The sequence below is a fragment of the Centroberyx gerrardi genome, chromosome 9 (assembly GCF_048128805.1).
Source record: "Centroberyx gerrardi isolate f3 chromosome 9, fCenGer3.hap1.cur.20231027, whole genome shotgun sequence".
In the NCBI taxonomy this organism is placed as follows: Eukaryota; Metazoa; Chordata; class Actinopteri; order Beryciformes; family Berycidae; genus Centroberyx; species Centroberyx gerrardi.
Window position 1 is genome coordinate 6,897,829 of NC_136005.1, and position 14,560 is coordinate 6,912,388.

General features: G+C 41.0%; 2 protein-coding genes across 2 annotated transcripts; one reads left to right on the forward strand and one right to left on the reverse strand.

Annotated features, from left to right (window-relative positions):
- Positions 1-321: 321 nt before the first annotated feature.
- On the reverse strand, positions 322-9,485 carry lsg1 (large 60S subunit nuclear export GTPase 1). The gene is made up of 14 exons (XM_071908539.2): positions 9,267-9,485; positions 8,420-8,546; positions 7,374-7,494; positions 7,194-7,280; positions 6,334-6,420; positions 6,163-6,223; positions 5,520-5,696; positions 4,278-4,604; positions 3,378-3,479; positions 3,129-3,263; positions 2,331-2,463; positions 1,886-1,965; positions 1,232-1,402; positions 322-1,072 (listed from the first exon to the last, which is right to left on the reverse strand). Exons 1-14 carry the CDS (start codon positions 9,366-9,368, stop codon positions 884-886), a joined length of 1,899 nt encoding a protein of 632 aa, XP_071764640.2. The 5' UTR covers positions 9,369-9,485; the 3' UTR covers positions 322-883.
- Positions 9,486-11,476: 1,991 nt separating this feature from the next.
- On the forward strand, positions 11,477-13,532 carry fam43a (family with sequence similarity 43 member A). The gene has a single exon (XM_071908524.2). It carries the CDS (start codon positions 11,695-11,697, stop codon positions 12,733-12,735), a length of 1,041 nt encoding a protein of 346 aa, XP_071764625.2. The 5' UTR covers positions 11,477-11,694; the 3' UTR covers positions 12,736-13,532.
- Positions 13,533-14,560: the final 1,028 nt, after the last annotated feature.

A 14,560-nucleotide genomic window follows, 5' to 3' on the forward strand; every position in this document is an offset into this window, starting at 1 on the left:
GTGAATAAAGTCAGAAAGAGAATGAAGTCACAATTCTGAGTTAATCTGAGAATTTATCGGACGCTTTTACACAAATGAAGTTCCTAACAGATAAATAAAGTTATTTTGAATTTTTTTGAATTGAATTGAATTCTGACTTTATTCTCAGAATGTCAGAATTCTGACTTTATTCTCAGAATTCTACGATTAATCTCAGAACTCAAATTTTTCACGTGGCTCTAATCCTCTAAAACTATATGAGGGTAGAAAGTAAAGTGGATTTGCTGCTGGTTTACAAAATATAAGCTCTCTTTGCTTCAAAATTTATTTGAATTTGTCATTTGAAAATTCTACTCATTTGCGAATGATACAGGTCATTTTTCTTCCCATAAATTACATTGTGCAGCTTTAACAAAAACAATCACTGTGGAAATACAGGAAAGAAGTGACACATTAACATGTGGTACATATATTTTATTCTAACATCCAATTTAGTTACATGAGTCATAACTGCATATGGATGAAGGCAGTATCCCATATACAGTAAATCATCTGTTTAATGAAGATCTGAAAACGACTTAAAAATTCTGAGCAAATTTATATTTTATTTTCTCCTCATAAAATTCATGGGTCACTGTAGTGAGATCTGCTGTTCAACTGATGATCCAGTTGATGGAATGCACTGCACCATCATGACCTTCAAAGAAGAGCAATACATTATGAACAATGTACTTCATTTGTTAATATCAAGACAGCCCAACCTTTCCACACTCACACGATTAGGGCCCTGCATCTATCTACAGATGCAGGTCAGCATTAATTCCTTTGGAATTGCATGTGAACAGTCCTTTAGGGTTTTTCCATTCCAGTCGAAATGATCAGTGATTTGAAAGTCCTCAGATCGTCAGGCGTCCAGGTGCTTGGTGAGCCGGCGTACTTTCTCCTTCTTGTTCCTGTTGCCGTGTTTCTTCCAGGGTTTGTTCACCGGCAGCTCTGAGCCAGCTTTGCCTGGGCCAGCCGGGCCGACTGGGCCGCTGCCCGGCCGGTAGCCCATCACAGACTGGACTCCCTTGGTGAGCGCCCGCACGTTCTCCTAAAAACAGAGATCCCATCCAATGTCAAACATTCAGTTAGATAACAAATGGCCTCTCTTCTGCAGCCATGCCTATATGTATTGTTTGATTTGCTGACAGTGGATGACCATTATAACATTTTCCTATCTAGTAAGAAGATGGTAGAAGAAGTATTGTACCTGATGGAAGAAGTTCTTGTCGACCGGGTTTTCAATTCTCTTGACCTTATGTTGTTTGTTGGTTGTCTTGGGGTCACTGTTGTCTGGGTCTTCTGTCTGGAACTTCTTGTGCTGCGGCTGGAAGTCTGCTGCATGAATATGAGGAGGAGGGTGGCAGTACAGGAGCTTGCCCTATAAGGAACCAACATTGACAATGTGTTAGGGAGAGGATTTTCTATGGACCCTTTTTGGGGCAACATATAGATGGCATGCAACAATTTGCCAAATCAAAAAGTTACACATACATTCTCAATGATTACGTAACGTAAGATGCTTTTACAAAACAGCTACTCCAATATACAGCTTTATGGCCAGTGGCCTCCACTCTATCATTACATGCAGTATAAGTAGATATATTGTATAATGATGGGGGTGAACTGGGTCAACCAGTAGTTGCAAATATTTCTTACCATTTATTTATCCTGCTTGGGGTTTCAAACACAGAGAAGTCTAGTAAATTGACTTTCAAATACTCTCAAGTGATTGTCTAAACATTCTGGTACTGACTGTATGTTCCCACGAAGCCAACCCCACCCAACCTAAATAGGCAAAAATAAACAATAGAAAGCATTTGCAACTGGAATTTTTCACACTTGACCCGGGTCTGGGACTTACGTTGACGTAATCTTTCAGGATGTAGCGGGCTGATCTGGACTGGTCAGGCTGGCCGTGCGACGTCATGAAGCCTCTCATGTCTGAAAAAGAGGAAACCAGAATAATAAACTTTATATAGCACTTTACAGAGTTTACAAAGTGATTTACAGATGCATAAAAACAACAATAGCAAAATAAGGAGGAGATAAAAATAGGAAATCCATTCAAGAGAAAGTAGGTTAAAAGAAAAAAACAAAACAAAAAATCAAACACAATTACATAAAAGCAAGTCTATAAAATGCATGTTAAGAAGTGATATAAAAGATGATACTGAATTAGCAGCCTAAATTGCTCACTGGATCACCATCACAGTTCATCTCCATCTTGAGTTGCATGCTGACAAATAGGCATATTGTTATTTAATTCTCTATATTTATAACTATGTGTCTGATAGTTTTGGACTCACAGCCATAAGCCATCAGCAGCTCCTCGGAGGAGGGGGATCTGTCGGGGTCTTCGTCCTCTCGTGGCCGGATGATGTTGATGCCGTAGGTGCCCTCTAACACGTGGCGAGGGACAGACTGACACACGTGACAGTTCTGTTAAGGGCTTAACCCCCGTAACCATCAAAGTAATGCCTGAACCTGATAGAGCTGTGAGCTTCATGATCCACAAATCAAGAGTTCTACCAACAGCATTTTAAATATCATTGTCAAATTAATTGTGATACTTTGGTATAATTACTGTAAACAAATGGGACCATGGTCAAGATGATTGGTAGCCTCTATCTCACCTCAGTGGTTTTGTTCGTGCTAGTTTTCCTCAAAATTAAGACCACATTTCCCATAAATCCTGTTGCTTCCTGTAGCAAAGAGAATTTTTGCTTCTTCGGTCAAAGGTTTTCTCTTTGGCTTTACTGAAGAGGATAAACATGTTGGAAGTGATTTTTCCATCGGTCTTTCACTCGTTCCACCATCTGCCATTGTGTGAAACTCTGAAAGCTTTAGCTCTGTTTGCTCTGGAACAACAGCGCCCTCCCACCAAATTGAACCCAATGTAAAATGCAATGTAGAGGCCGGTAGGGATGCCAGTCTTCTTGCCGATGGTCTCATTTGTTAATCGTAATTTTCAAATTGTGTCAAAATTAATATGGTAATGATTTACTGATGTGAAAATCCTACATGTAGCGTGTTTATGTGTTTATAATATGCTGAGCTGTGAGTGTTGTGGTGCAGAGTGGCACAGAGGAGGATATGAGGGAGACGGCAGGAACGTGGTCCCTCATCTGGTCGATGGGCAGGATCCCACAGCAGATCATCTCAGCTTTGGTCGACACGAAGGAGGGCATGACCAGACCAGGGCAGTCACAGAGACACAGGCCTGGCTCCACGTACAGAGTCTGCAATACACACACACACACAGTTAGATGCAGAAACAAGCGCACCTTGGGCTACCTGCTGATGTAATGTATGCCTTGAGTTCATGTGGAGCGGTTTAGAGAGCGGCTCTGTACCTGAAAGTGCTTGGTGTGTCCCGGAGTGGCTGAGACGGAAACCTTCTTGTTCCTAAAAATGGTGTTGATGGTGGAACTCTTTCCCACGTTAGGATACCCGACCTGTTGAATACATGCATCATAACTTATCAAACAGAAAATAGGTTTGAGCTATGCTGTTACATACTCAGAGCTGGACATTTCTACAACAATAACAAGTGTTATACAATGGGTAGTTTCAGCCAAGCAATCTGATTGGTCAAGGACATGTTCTAACCATGATAATTCCAATAAGCACGACCAGCCGTGTCTTACTGGTTGCTATGCCGACTCTTGTGGTAACCAGGGAATTAGTTCGTGATTTTTCTTGCTTCACTGCTCCATTTTTTAAAGTCCTTCTGTGTCTCTACTAGTTTGTAGTAGAAAACTTTTCAGATAGTACATATTCATTGATAGCCAATGTACAATGGCCATAATAATTCTGTGATTATGTGTAGTTTGGGAATGTTGTCTGCTATATCACTTTCACACCAGTAACCACAGTAAACAGCACCATCTTGGGTATTTATTGTTATATTAATGTCCTGCATTGCATTCAATAGAGACTTGTCACAGAATGTTTGGAAAGTGGTTACGAATGTTGACGAGTTACATGCCACAAAAAGGAGAAATAGTAAAAATATGTTATCACCTCTTCCTCCATGACAAAGCAGTAGAAGCAGAAAATGGCTAGTTTCTGTATGGTGGTAAGGTGTTTAAATTACACTTAAAAGGGGGAAAAGATCAGGGATAAAGTGGCAATAATATTACAATCTTTCTTCTAATTGTGGCATGTCCATCTAATCATTTTGTAATCACTCTCTAAACATTTGGTGACGGGAATCTATTCATATTAGCAGCAAGTGTTAAGTTTTTACCCACCAGCCCTACAGTCAGCTGTCCCTCTTTACACTTGGGCCCACTGTGCGCAGATGTAAACATGGCCAGCAGCTCGTCCTTGTGCAGCAGACGGCTGGAGTTGTGAAAAGGACCAGCAGTCTCTTCCTCTTCCCCGTCCTCATCTTCTGAGCAGGTGTGCCAGTCCTCTTCCTCAACAGTTACCTTTTCCTGCTGCTCTTCCTCTATACCACTCCCTTCCTCCTCCTCCTCCACTCCGTCTGCCTCTGTTTGGCTCATGTCTTCATCGTCTGGCTGCCCTTCATCTTCTGGGTCGCTCTCTCCATCCTCTGGATCCACTCTTTCCACACCCTGTGGGCAGAGAAGTCAGACACTTTGATACAAGCTTCACAGACAGCCAATCTGAGGATGCCAAAGAGCACCAGGAACAACCAAATGTTCGCAAGCATCTCGCCAAACCATCAGGAGCTGATGAGAAGCTTGTATGCCTGTTATATGACTATCTAGTTTTAGCAGGCTTTATGCAGTTATATAGTGTGGAGGATGTGTAGCCTGACAACAGTTTTCATAAAATTTCTAACAGCAGCATTGATGTATCAGTAGATGGATCAACTGACAACATAAACTTCACCATGAAGTATATGTTCACCATGTACTATGTGTATGTATATGTATATGATCTAGTATGGTATATAGTGATGTAGTATGATATATGACATGGTATGTAAAGCCCTTTGAGACATGCTTGTGATAAAGGGCTATATAAATAAACTTTACTCGACATGACTTGATAAGTAAAGACCAACGATTTGGGAGTGCTACTACAGAAATGTACATGGCAGGAAGCAATCAGGTGCTCTTCGGAAAGGATACTACAAGAACGTATTAATGAGTAACCAAAGTAGGGTACTGAACTGGCAATCTGCTACTGCTGGTGTTTGGTGCCAGGTGAGGTCACCACCAAAGACCAGCCAATAGCAGATGGCCAGTTCAGTGCCCTGCTTTTCACCATCAGGTGTCAGGCTTCACCACAGATTTGGGTTTAGTGACTCTTTAAAAACCAAAGAGGGTCTGAGGCACTCTGTTGTGACAGCAAAAGTTAAAGGCCTATATTTCACATGGACAATCTGAAAGGTGAAAACTGAGTGACGCGTTTCAGCTCGAATGAGCCTTTGTCAGGGTGCTGAAGGCTGATTCAAGAGCTGACAAAGGTTCAATCAAGCTGAAATCTGTAAAAGCAAACTGGTTACAGCTCCTCCTCCTCACCTTCTCCTCTGCATCCAGCCTGTCGCTCTCAGCCAGGGCGGACCAGAAAACCGCCCTCAGCCCCTCTCTCTGGAAGTGTCTGGCCCAGGCTCGCCTCTGCTCCCTGGTCAGCAGGTCGGCCTTGTTCACCAGCAGCATGTTCACCTTGTCCTGCGACACCTCCTTTACATACGCCTCCTACCACACAACAGGAAAGGTGTGGTCAAAAACGGTAGGTTCATTTTCGCTGGTCATGGGCAGTGGCGTAGTTGAGTATACACAGGAATACAGACTATACCAACCTTTTGTATGTGCTAGTTATTTTATGTTATTTGCAAAAATGATTAAAAAAAAAAAAAAGCAGTGGGGAAAATGAGAAAAAATAAGTGCAGGTGATACAGAAATCCTCCAGGGACTTATAAAAACATCTCACCCTCAAAAGAGGAAAAACAAATCAAGGTGATAAATAATGATACAACTGACATTAAAAAGAGACAAATGGTTCCACAACAAAAATGCCTACACCACTAGCATTTAGAATATACCCATGTATCCTAATGCAATGCCTAATTGTCATTAAAATATATGGGCAGGTATGCTCGCAGTACACCCACCTCTTTCCCCAATGAACCAGCCCCACCGCTAGTCAAAGAAATGTACTCACCAGATCAGGGCAACGGAACAACAAAGGGTTTCTGGCATCGACGATCTGAACCACAACATCACTGGAGAAAAACATCAAAACATTTTAGCCTTGAGTGTCACATGAGGAGAACATGTTTACCATCAAAGTGAGGACTGAATCGACAGAGAGAGACAGAGCTTTGGTTTCTACCTCCTCTCGATCACTCTCCACAGCTGTCTCCAGAAGTCCAAGTTCCTCTCAAACGGGGTGAGAATTAACTTCTGCTCCTCTTCCAACCTTTAGGAGAACAGTGATGATCAGTGTTGATTAGATTACTGATATTGATAAGTCACATATTACAGAATGGACAGCCTTTGTAAAATACCCAATATACTTGTGACTGCATAACATGCCAACTGAAGATCACCACTCATATTTATGCATACATTAACTCACACATTTTTGTAATCTTTTTTGTTTATTTGATTGGTTTAGTTTATAATTTACATTTTTCAATTCTGTCTTTGTATCTTGATTTGAGTCGTCAGAAGTATTACTTTTGTGTTTGGTCTCATTGTTTCTTTCATTTCAGCATTTTGTCATTTTATGTTTTAAGTAACATTTTGCCCTAAGCCTTTCTGTTGTGTTTTCTTTTACCTCACCCTCAATTGCCCTTTTACTATTTGATGTCGTATTAATGTGCAAATAAACTAAACCACTGGTACTACAATTACATTGCTTAGTAACTGTAACATTTACTTATTATTATTATTGTATTGATTAAAAATAAAAGATTTATGAAACATTTGCATTATTTTTTTATTACCTCCACTTTGTGTTGTTTCTAGCTGTTCTAAAATTCCTATAAAGCCCGTCCCTCTAATGATTTACATTATTGATTAATTATAGAGTGTGTAGTTTCAGCTAGACACATCCACACTGTGCAGATAATTGCCATTTATGCATGATGTTCATATTTTTGTATAGAACTTTTCAGACAGCACACAAGAAGCATAAGAACACAGTCCATGTAACAGGAAATGTGACGGGGAACACAGAATTTTACGCACTGTGCGAGCTCTCGTCTCCACTCCAGGAAGCTGTCTCTCTCTGCCTGCTGAAGAGATTCTGGACTGGTGCTTTCATCCCAGTGAGGCCTTAAAATAAGGAGAGATATTCTGTAACATCAGGACATTTAAACACAAAATATACAGCGGTGTAACTAAATCAGCTGGATCGGTGCAGCTCACCGTCGTGGGATTCTGAGGAAGTGCTTGTTGTCTTCGTGCAGCTTCTTCAGCCTGGTTTTCTCCTCAGCTGTTAGTAAGCCGGCTCTGGCTTCCGCTGGTACAAACTTAATGTTGAGTTTTTCTAAGGAGACAATCGAGTACACAGTCAGAGAAAGCGGTAGATAACAGAATACATAACACACTGACATTTAAGACATAAGTAGTTGAGGACTCTCTAGAGCCGTCTCCAGAATGTGAAGTTCCTCTCACCCTCCTATGTGTTTAAGACCTGATTACAGTCAAGATCTAAGCAGTGGTGTGGTGGTAACTGAGGATTCAATTCAATTCAGTTCAGTTCAACTTTATTGTCCTTGAGGTGAAATTTGCATTGCAGCCAGATGCATAAATACAAATATAAAAGCATCTAAATGTAAATATGTAAAAAATATATTAAACATAGCACAAGAGGATGCTTTATACTGCTGAGGAAGAAGGCATCCTGTGAGCCCACCAGTCCCAGTTGTTCATGATAAAAGGGGAAATGTAATTAGAAAGTTGTTGAATAAGTATATTCTATGCCCAAGAAAAGACACATGTATGAGAGAACATCACGCCAAAGTCAGACTACATACCAAAATTCGGTAAAGTACCAAAATGATATCTTGCTCGTCACGAGACACATTCACTGGTAAATTCACTACACATTATGATCCACCAAGCAGCACTTATTTCAATAAAACGTCAACTTTCATAACCGGTTTGTCTGTTGTTCCTGTCTTCTTCCACCAAAACACATACTAGGGGGCTGTAGCAACCAGTGTGAATTTGTTTTAACAGTTAACATTAAATTGACAGATTTTGGCATGGAGCTTAACGCCATGTTTCCCCCCATACAAAGAGTGAATCAGAGAACATGTATTGGGGCTACACCTTTATCCCATCATACATGTTTGTCAGTAGTAATGAAAGTGGAAGTGACTGACATTCTTTGGCCCAACAAAGAGATTGGGTGGGTGTACACTGTACAACACAACGCCTAAATAATAGTTAACTGAGGTATCACCTACCGGCAACAAACTCTGTCCCCGCCAATTCAGCAGTGGCCAGAAAGTCATCCATTGAACTCTGCTCCGTCACTGACTGCAGGTTCAGCCGTCCCCAGTCGTAGCCATCATTCAGTTCACTGGTGTGGAGCTGGAAATGTGAAACCAAAATAAATGTCAACTAACTACATACACTGGTTACCAAGAACAAACCGTGGAGTAGTGGCACACATCAGGCTGAGGTGGTTACAGTGGCTACTACAGAAAAAGTGTCTCCAATACACACAGTACTTTGAACTGTCATGAGAACTTAGCCTCAATATGTGTGGTTCTCTTACATGGAGAGAACATCAAACCAAACTCTATTAAAAAAGCTGGCGGTTTAAAGTTTCCTTGCTTATCGGCAGATGTATATACACAGTAGAACATAAGGTAAGTTCTTTTACAAAAGGTTGAGATCCACTCTTCAATTCGGCACACATTCAATCCACAAGCAGCCTTTACTTCTACTTTGAACCAATTCCAAAAGTTGAGATTTTATTGCAACGAAGTGCTGCCCGATGGATTATCTATATGCCGAATCTACCCCAGACGCATATTGATCAGTAAAAGGTATTACGTTATGTTCTACGATGTGTACATATTTGCCGATAAGCAAGGCGGCGTTAAAATTACAGATTTTTGAACGGAGTTTGGCGAATGGAACGGAGCGTATCGTTGCTAAAGACAAGTGTTCTTCTCTTAAATTTACGAGTTGACAGTTCAAACGGTGTCATCGTTGGTTTTGGACTTGACAGCATAAGTTAGTTTATGAACAGCTATCTACTATGATGTGGCTATTTAACAGTTTTTGAAATAACTGTAGTCATACCCAGGTGTCGCCCCTCTTGTTTCCTCGGCCTGCCTGCAGTCTCTCCTTTATCAAAGCTCTGCCGAGTCCTGCGCTTCCTCCACCGGCCTTCTTCTTGCCCATACTGACTTCTCCTTGTTGTCACTTCACACAAATAACGCTGAAATGATGATGATAAAACTGAACAGTGAAAAACAACTTCTGTTACTAGCTGTTGTCTCCCATGTGGGAGAAGGAGTTGTTGTCGTAAGAAGCGGAAGTGACATGGAACACACCACTCAAGTGATTTATCTAGACAATTACAGATTACTCGGCAATTAGTGGCAGAGGCATTTAATGAAAAAACAAACGTTGCATTGGATATATTATAACTCAATAATGCAACTTTTCAAACCTTGACATGACGTCCCCTTTATTATAAACGCTTTATACTAACGTGTTATGGTACATTCCACACGATTGTCCAGCTATCAAATATGCCCTGAAGAAAATAGGACAGTCCAAAGAAGAGTTCCGCATGCGCAGCGGACATATCGTAGTATTGCATTTTTACATTTTCTACTACTAGCCTACATCTACTATTATTATTTCAGCTACAAATACAACTAAAATAAATACTTTTATATGCTACTGCTGCTGCTGCTGCTGCTGCTGCTACTACTACTAATAAGAATATGGCGTAATATATGATATAATTGATGTCGATTATTATATGTAATTGTATTTAATTATGAACATTGTCCTGTTACATGTAAAAAAAATATGCTTCTTTTTGTTTGTTTCTCAGTGACTAGATGTAGACAAAAATATTCTACAGTACAAGTAAGTCTAGTATAATTAACTTAAAAAATAGTAATGTTCCATAATATTTTAGTCAGCATTCATTTATTCATGCATTTTTGTCTGATGCATATTTTCATAATTCACTGTAAATCAAAAGTTCATATTGCGTACAGTAAAAAGTTAAGCCCGTCGTTACACACACACACACACACACACGCAGAGAGAGAGAGAGAGAGAGAGAGAGAGAGAGAGAGAGAGAGAGAGAGAGAGAGAGAAATCACGAACCAATAGATGGCAGCATAGAACAATTTTTTGAATTACCACATTCTACCTTGAGTCAAGACAAACAAATATGATGAACTGACTTGTAGACTAGGCTACTGTATTCTCATATTTCTGGTAAGACCAAACCAGTTCAAAACACTTGTAGCCTATAGTTATTTCAAATGTGTAAGCACTTCAAACTTCGAGTTCAATCTTTGGCAAATACAAATTAAAGGGAAATTGACCTCTTTTAAATCTAATTTATGGTTAGGTAAAATTTAAACAATGTAAACAAAATGTAAAGTTTTAACACTTCAACATTGATATAGGATATTTGAAGGTGGAGATGTGGCAACATAAAGTTAATTATGTTTAAACCCTGGTGACAAAGCACAATAATATTTCTAGAATGTTCCTATAGGGATTTATAGTTTGACTGTGGTATTTTGGTGGTGATTTTATAGTGACCTTATTATATTTTGTGATATTTTTTTTATCTCCTATGATCTTACTATATTATTCCTATAATATTGCTATAGTGACTCAGAGTGTGTCTATGATATTCTATGGTGATTTTATAGTAACTTTATCATGTACTTCATGGATTTTTTTGATTTTTTATTCTGCGGCATCACTGTAATGTTCCTGTAATATTAACATAGGGACTTGTAATGTGATCTCATACTTCATGGTACTTTTTAATCCCCTGTGCTATTATTAATATAATATTCCTACATGGACTTGGAGTGTGTCTATGGTTCTCAATAGTGAGTTCCCTTATACTTGATGTTTTGTTTTGTTTTGGGTTTTTTTTTTATATCACCTATGGGATCACTATAATATATCAATAATATTCCCATAGTATATTACCGTTTATAGTTATAGCTTTGAAAATTTGCTATAATGACTATAGCCTATATGTATCATCTTTGAGTTATTACTCTGTAATGTCAGGTGTTTATCTAAATATATAACAGACAGTTATTCTGCAGCCATAAGGAACCAGGTAGCAGATCTCTGTGGTCTGTATCAGTGAACTCAGCCAACAGTCCTAAATACAGCTGTATTCTCCTTTGGTTCAGCCCGCCGCTTTCACCTCACCCCCCTACAGACACTGGAATGGTTTCTCCCAGTATATAAACCGTGTAGACAGTCCCACTTCCAGTAGACTACAATCTGCACTGCAATGTTATGGGATGGGAAGGCGTTACAATGGACAAGAACACTTTAGAGGATGGACAGATAAAGTGCAGAGTGTCTTAGCCGTTTATGATCATGGAATAGCTCATAAATGACCTGACAGGACAAGAAAACACTGATAGGCTTTAGGTGCAATAAAAAAGTTTCTAGGTTTTTTATCTCTTCGTAGATTTTATTGCTGTTGACAGGAAACAGCCATATAATGCTGCCTTGGAAGAAGAATAAGTTCGACCTGATTGAGGAAGACAAGCAGTCCAAGCAGAAGGGCTATGCGGTGAGCCTCAACTACTCGGCGCTCACCTCCTTCGCCAAGTCCTGCCCGGAGAGCGCGCTCAACAGGGTCGGAAGCATGTTCAAGTCCAAGAGGAAAAAGGTGAAGATCACCAGCGAGGACCCCACGTACACGGTGCTGTACCTGGGGAACGCCACCACCATCCAGTCCAAAGGGGACGGCTGCACGGACGTGGCGGTGAGCAAGATCTGGGGCAAGAGCGAAATGGGCAAGAACGGCACCAAGATGAAGCTGACCATCAGCTCGCAGGGCATCCGCATGGTGCATGTGGACGACAAGGCGAGGAGACCGGGACACTTGTACTTACTGCACCGGATAACTTACTGCGTCGCAGACCCGAGGCTACCCAAAATTTTCGCTTGGATATACAGGCACGAAATGAAGCACAAGGCGGTGATGCTGCGGTGCCACGCAGTGCTGGTGTCCAAGCCGGAGAAGGCGAAGGCCATGGCGCTGTTGCTGTACCAGACCTCGGCGACGGCTCTGGCCGAATTCAAAAGACTAAAGCGGAGGGATGATGCCCGGCACCAGCAGCAGCAGCTCATAGGGGAGCAGACCATCCCGCTGGTCCCCCTCAGGAAGCTCCTGAACGGACAGTGTTACTACAAACCCCCGGTGGAGCGCAGCCGGAGCGCACCCAAACTGGGCTCCATCACGGAGGACTCGGTCGGGGAGGAGGAAGAGGAGAAGGCGATGCACTTTGAGTGTGAGGACATTCTGGACACGGACGATGATTGTGTTGCCAACGGTAAACAGGAGTTGACTCAGATTATTAATGACCTCGGAGAGATGAGCATAGGAAACGACGTGCAGACACTGAAAGCTGACCTCAGAGTCACCAGACTGCTCTCCGGAGAGAGCACGGGTAGTGAATCCTCCATAGAGAGCAACCAGGAGCCCATTCCGGTCACGAATGGATTCGAGGAGGGAAAGATGCAGGAAATTGCCTGAATGATTTGGGCATTTAGGCGCCACTGATGCATTTTTTTGTGCAGCCATGAGGTTTCCACAAGAAACATTTCCTCTGTCGTTTATCTTGTGTTGGAGAGTGTTTGCCTATCTATTGTGCCTCCACGCCGACTTGAAAGGATACAGAAAAGACCCTCAAAGGTTCTGGGACAATAACCAGCACAAGGACACACACAATTACTGAATGATATTTTGAGAAACGTGAATACACAAAAAAAGGAACAAAAACAAGTGCATGCTCATCTTAGAGATGACTGGTTGAACCCACGAAATCCCAGTGCGCCCTAGGACGCACGGCACTAATTCCATCTATTTTATTTAAGAGGATTTGTTTTAGCCTAAAGCTTGTTTACCCAACCTGTTTCTCTCGTGGAAATGCAATTTTCTCTCTAAAAGTGTCCGCAATTATCCAAAAAATGAAAAAAACACATTCCGTTTTGAAAGCACGTTTCCTAACTGGTTCAGTGGGTCTAAGTAGACATCCTTAACTTTCCTTTCAGGGCGCTTTTGTATTAGCCTGTTCATTTATTTTATTTTGCACTGTTGTCGAATTCAGTCGAGTATTATGTTGATTGCCATGTACATAATATCGTCTCTTGGTATGTTGTCATAAACATAAATGTCATATCTTTGCTGTGCAAAAGAAAAAAACACCTTTATGTATTAAGATGTACAAAGTAAGATGCATTAATTATAAGTATACAAATATTTGTTATTTTTTAAAGAAGAAAAAATGTGGTTTGTTATGTGAACCTCACAAAATTACCAATAAAAACAAAAGAAAGTGATATAAAAGTGTCATCATAGTTCATATGTTCATATATAGAATTGTGCTGGAAAACAAGTAGGCCATGTTTTCCATTAGTGCTCTTTAATCTGAGTGGGGATTCACCTTGAGAGTTTCAAAATTGAGGTCAGAGTCTTACTGCTGAGTAAAAGTCACGTTGTGGCTAGAAACTGAAACATGACATTTTCAGCAATATAGGGCATAATATCAGTGTTATCACCTGGGGTAAATACTTTGTTTTTAATAGCTTTGGGTGGATCGAATCCTTTTCCTTAAATCAGTTTTGGGCAATTGGCTGCAGAAGTTATGTGTTTGTGGTATTAAAGGCCCATTCATTGTCCCCGGCCTCAGGGGCAGCCAGGCCACGCAGGAGGACGTCAGTAACAACATCACATGGGCCTTATAATGTCAAAGCAGCAGGAAGCATCCGAGGTCCTTCCACAAGGTACTGACTGTTCTTTATCTGCCATTAGAGCTTTCCTCTGTTGGCTGTGCACTGTGGAGGAAATCTCAACAGTCAAAACCAGTGCTGTAACTCTTACGCACTACATGGAAAGAATCATATATCACATCGTACTGTATGTGACTTTACAATGAAGAAAATCCACCAGGTGCACTTTTGGTTTGCTAAGGCGCTAGAGGCAAAACTAAGTCACAAACAAACTGCTGCGTTCTTAGATCAGAGCAAAAAAAAAGAAACCTGCACCGATACAAGCAGGCGTAAGTCCTTTTTACTATTAAATGTCAGTCTGTCAGGTTTAATGTGCGACATTTACAGCAGCATCCAGGAAGTCACGTGTCACACCAGCACGTTTGTGACCCTGGTCCGAGAGGCTAGATGAGTTCACTGACTGATGCCCAACCACGCTGTCACTTGTACTGCTGCTCTATATGTGTTAGGCCTGTCGCTGTCACTTCCTCCTCACACTCAGCCAAAACCCACATAGCAACAGGCCTACGCAAATGCCACGAACTACACACAGTTCTCGCCTGTCATATGGCTGAGATGGATATTAATAA

What these genes read in the sequence shown, in the direction of transcription:
- lsg1 (XM_071908539.2), bottom strand. Translation starts at nt 9,368, where the DNA reads ATGGGCAAGAAGAAGGCCGGTGGAGGAAGCGCAGGACTCGGCAGAGCT. An exon ending in GGGGACAGAGTTTGTTGCCG is followed by an intron (nt 7,495 to 8,419) that starts GTAGGTGATACC and finishes TTGTCTCCTTAG; the next exon opens with AAAAACTCAACATTAAGTTT. An exon ending in TGGAGACGAGAGCTCGCACA is followed by an intron (nt 6,421 to 7,193) that starts GTGCGTAAAATT and finishes GTTCTCCTAAAG; the next exon opens with GTTGGAAGAGGAGCAGAAGT.
- fam43a (XM_071908524.2), top strand. Translation starts at nt 11,695, where the DNA reads ATGCTGCCTTGGAAGAAGAATAAGTTCGACCTGATTGAGGAAGACAAG.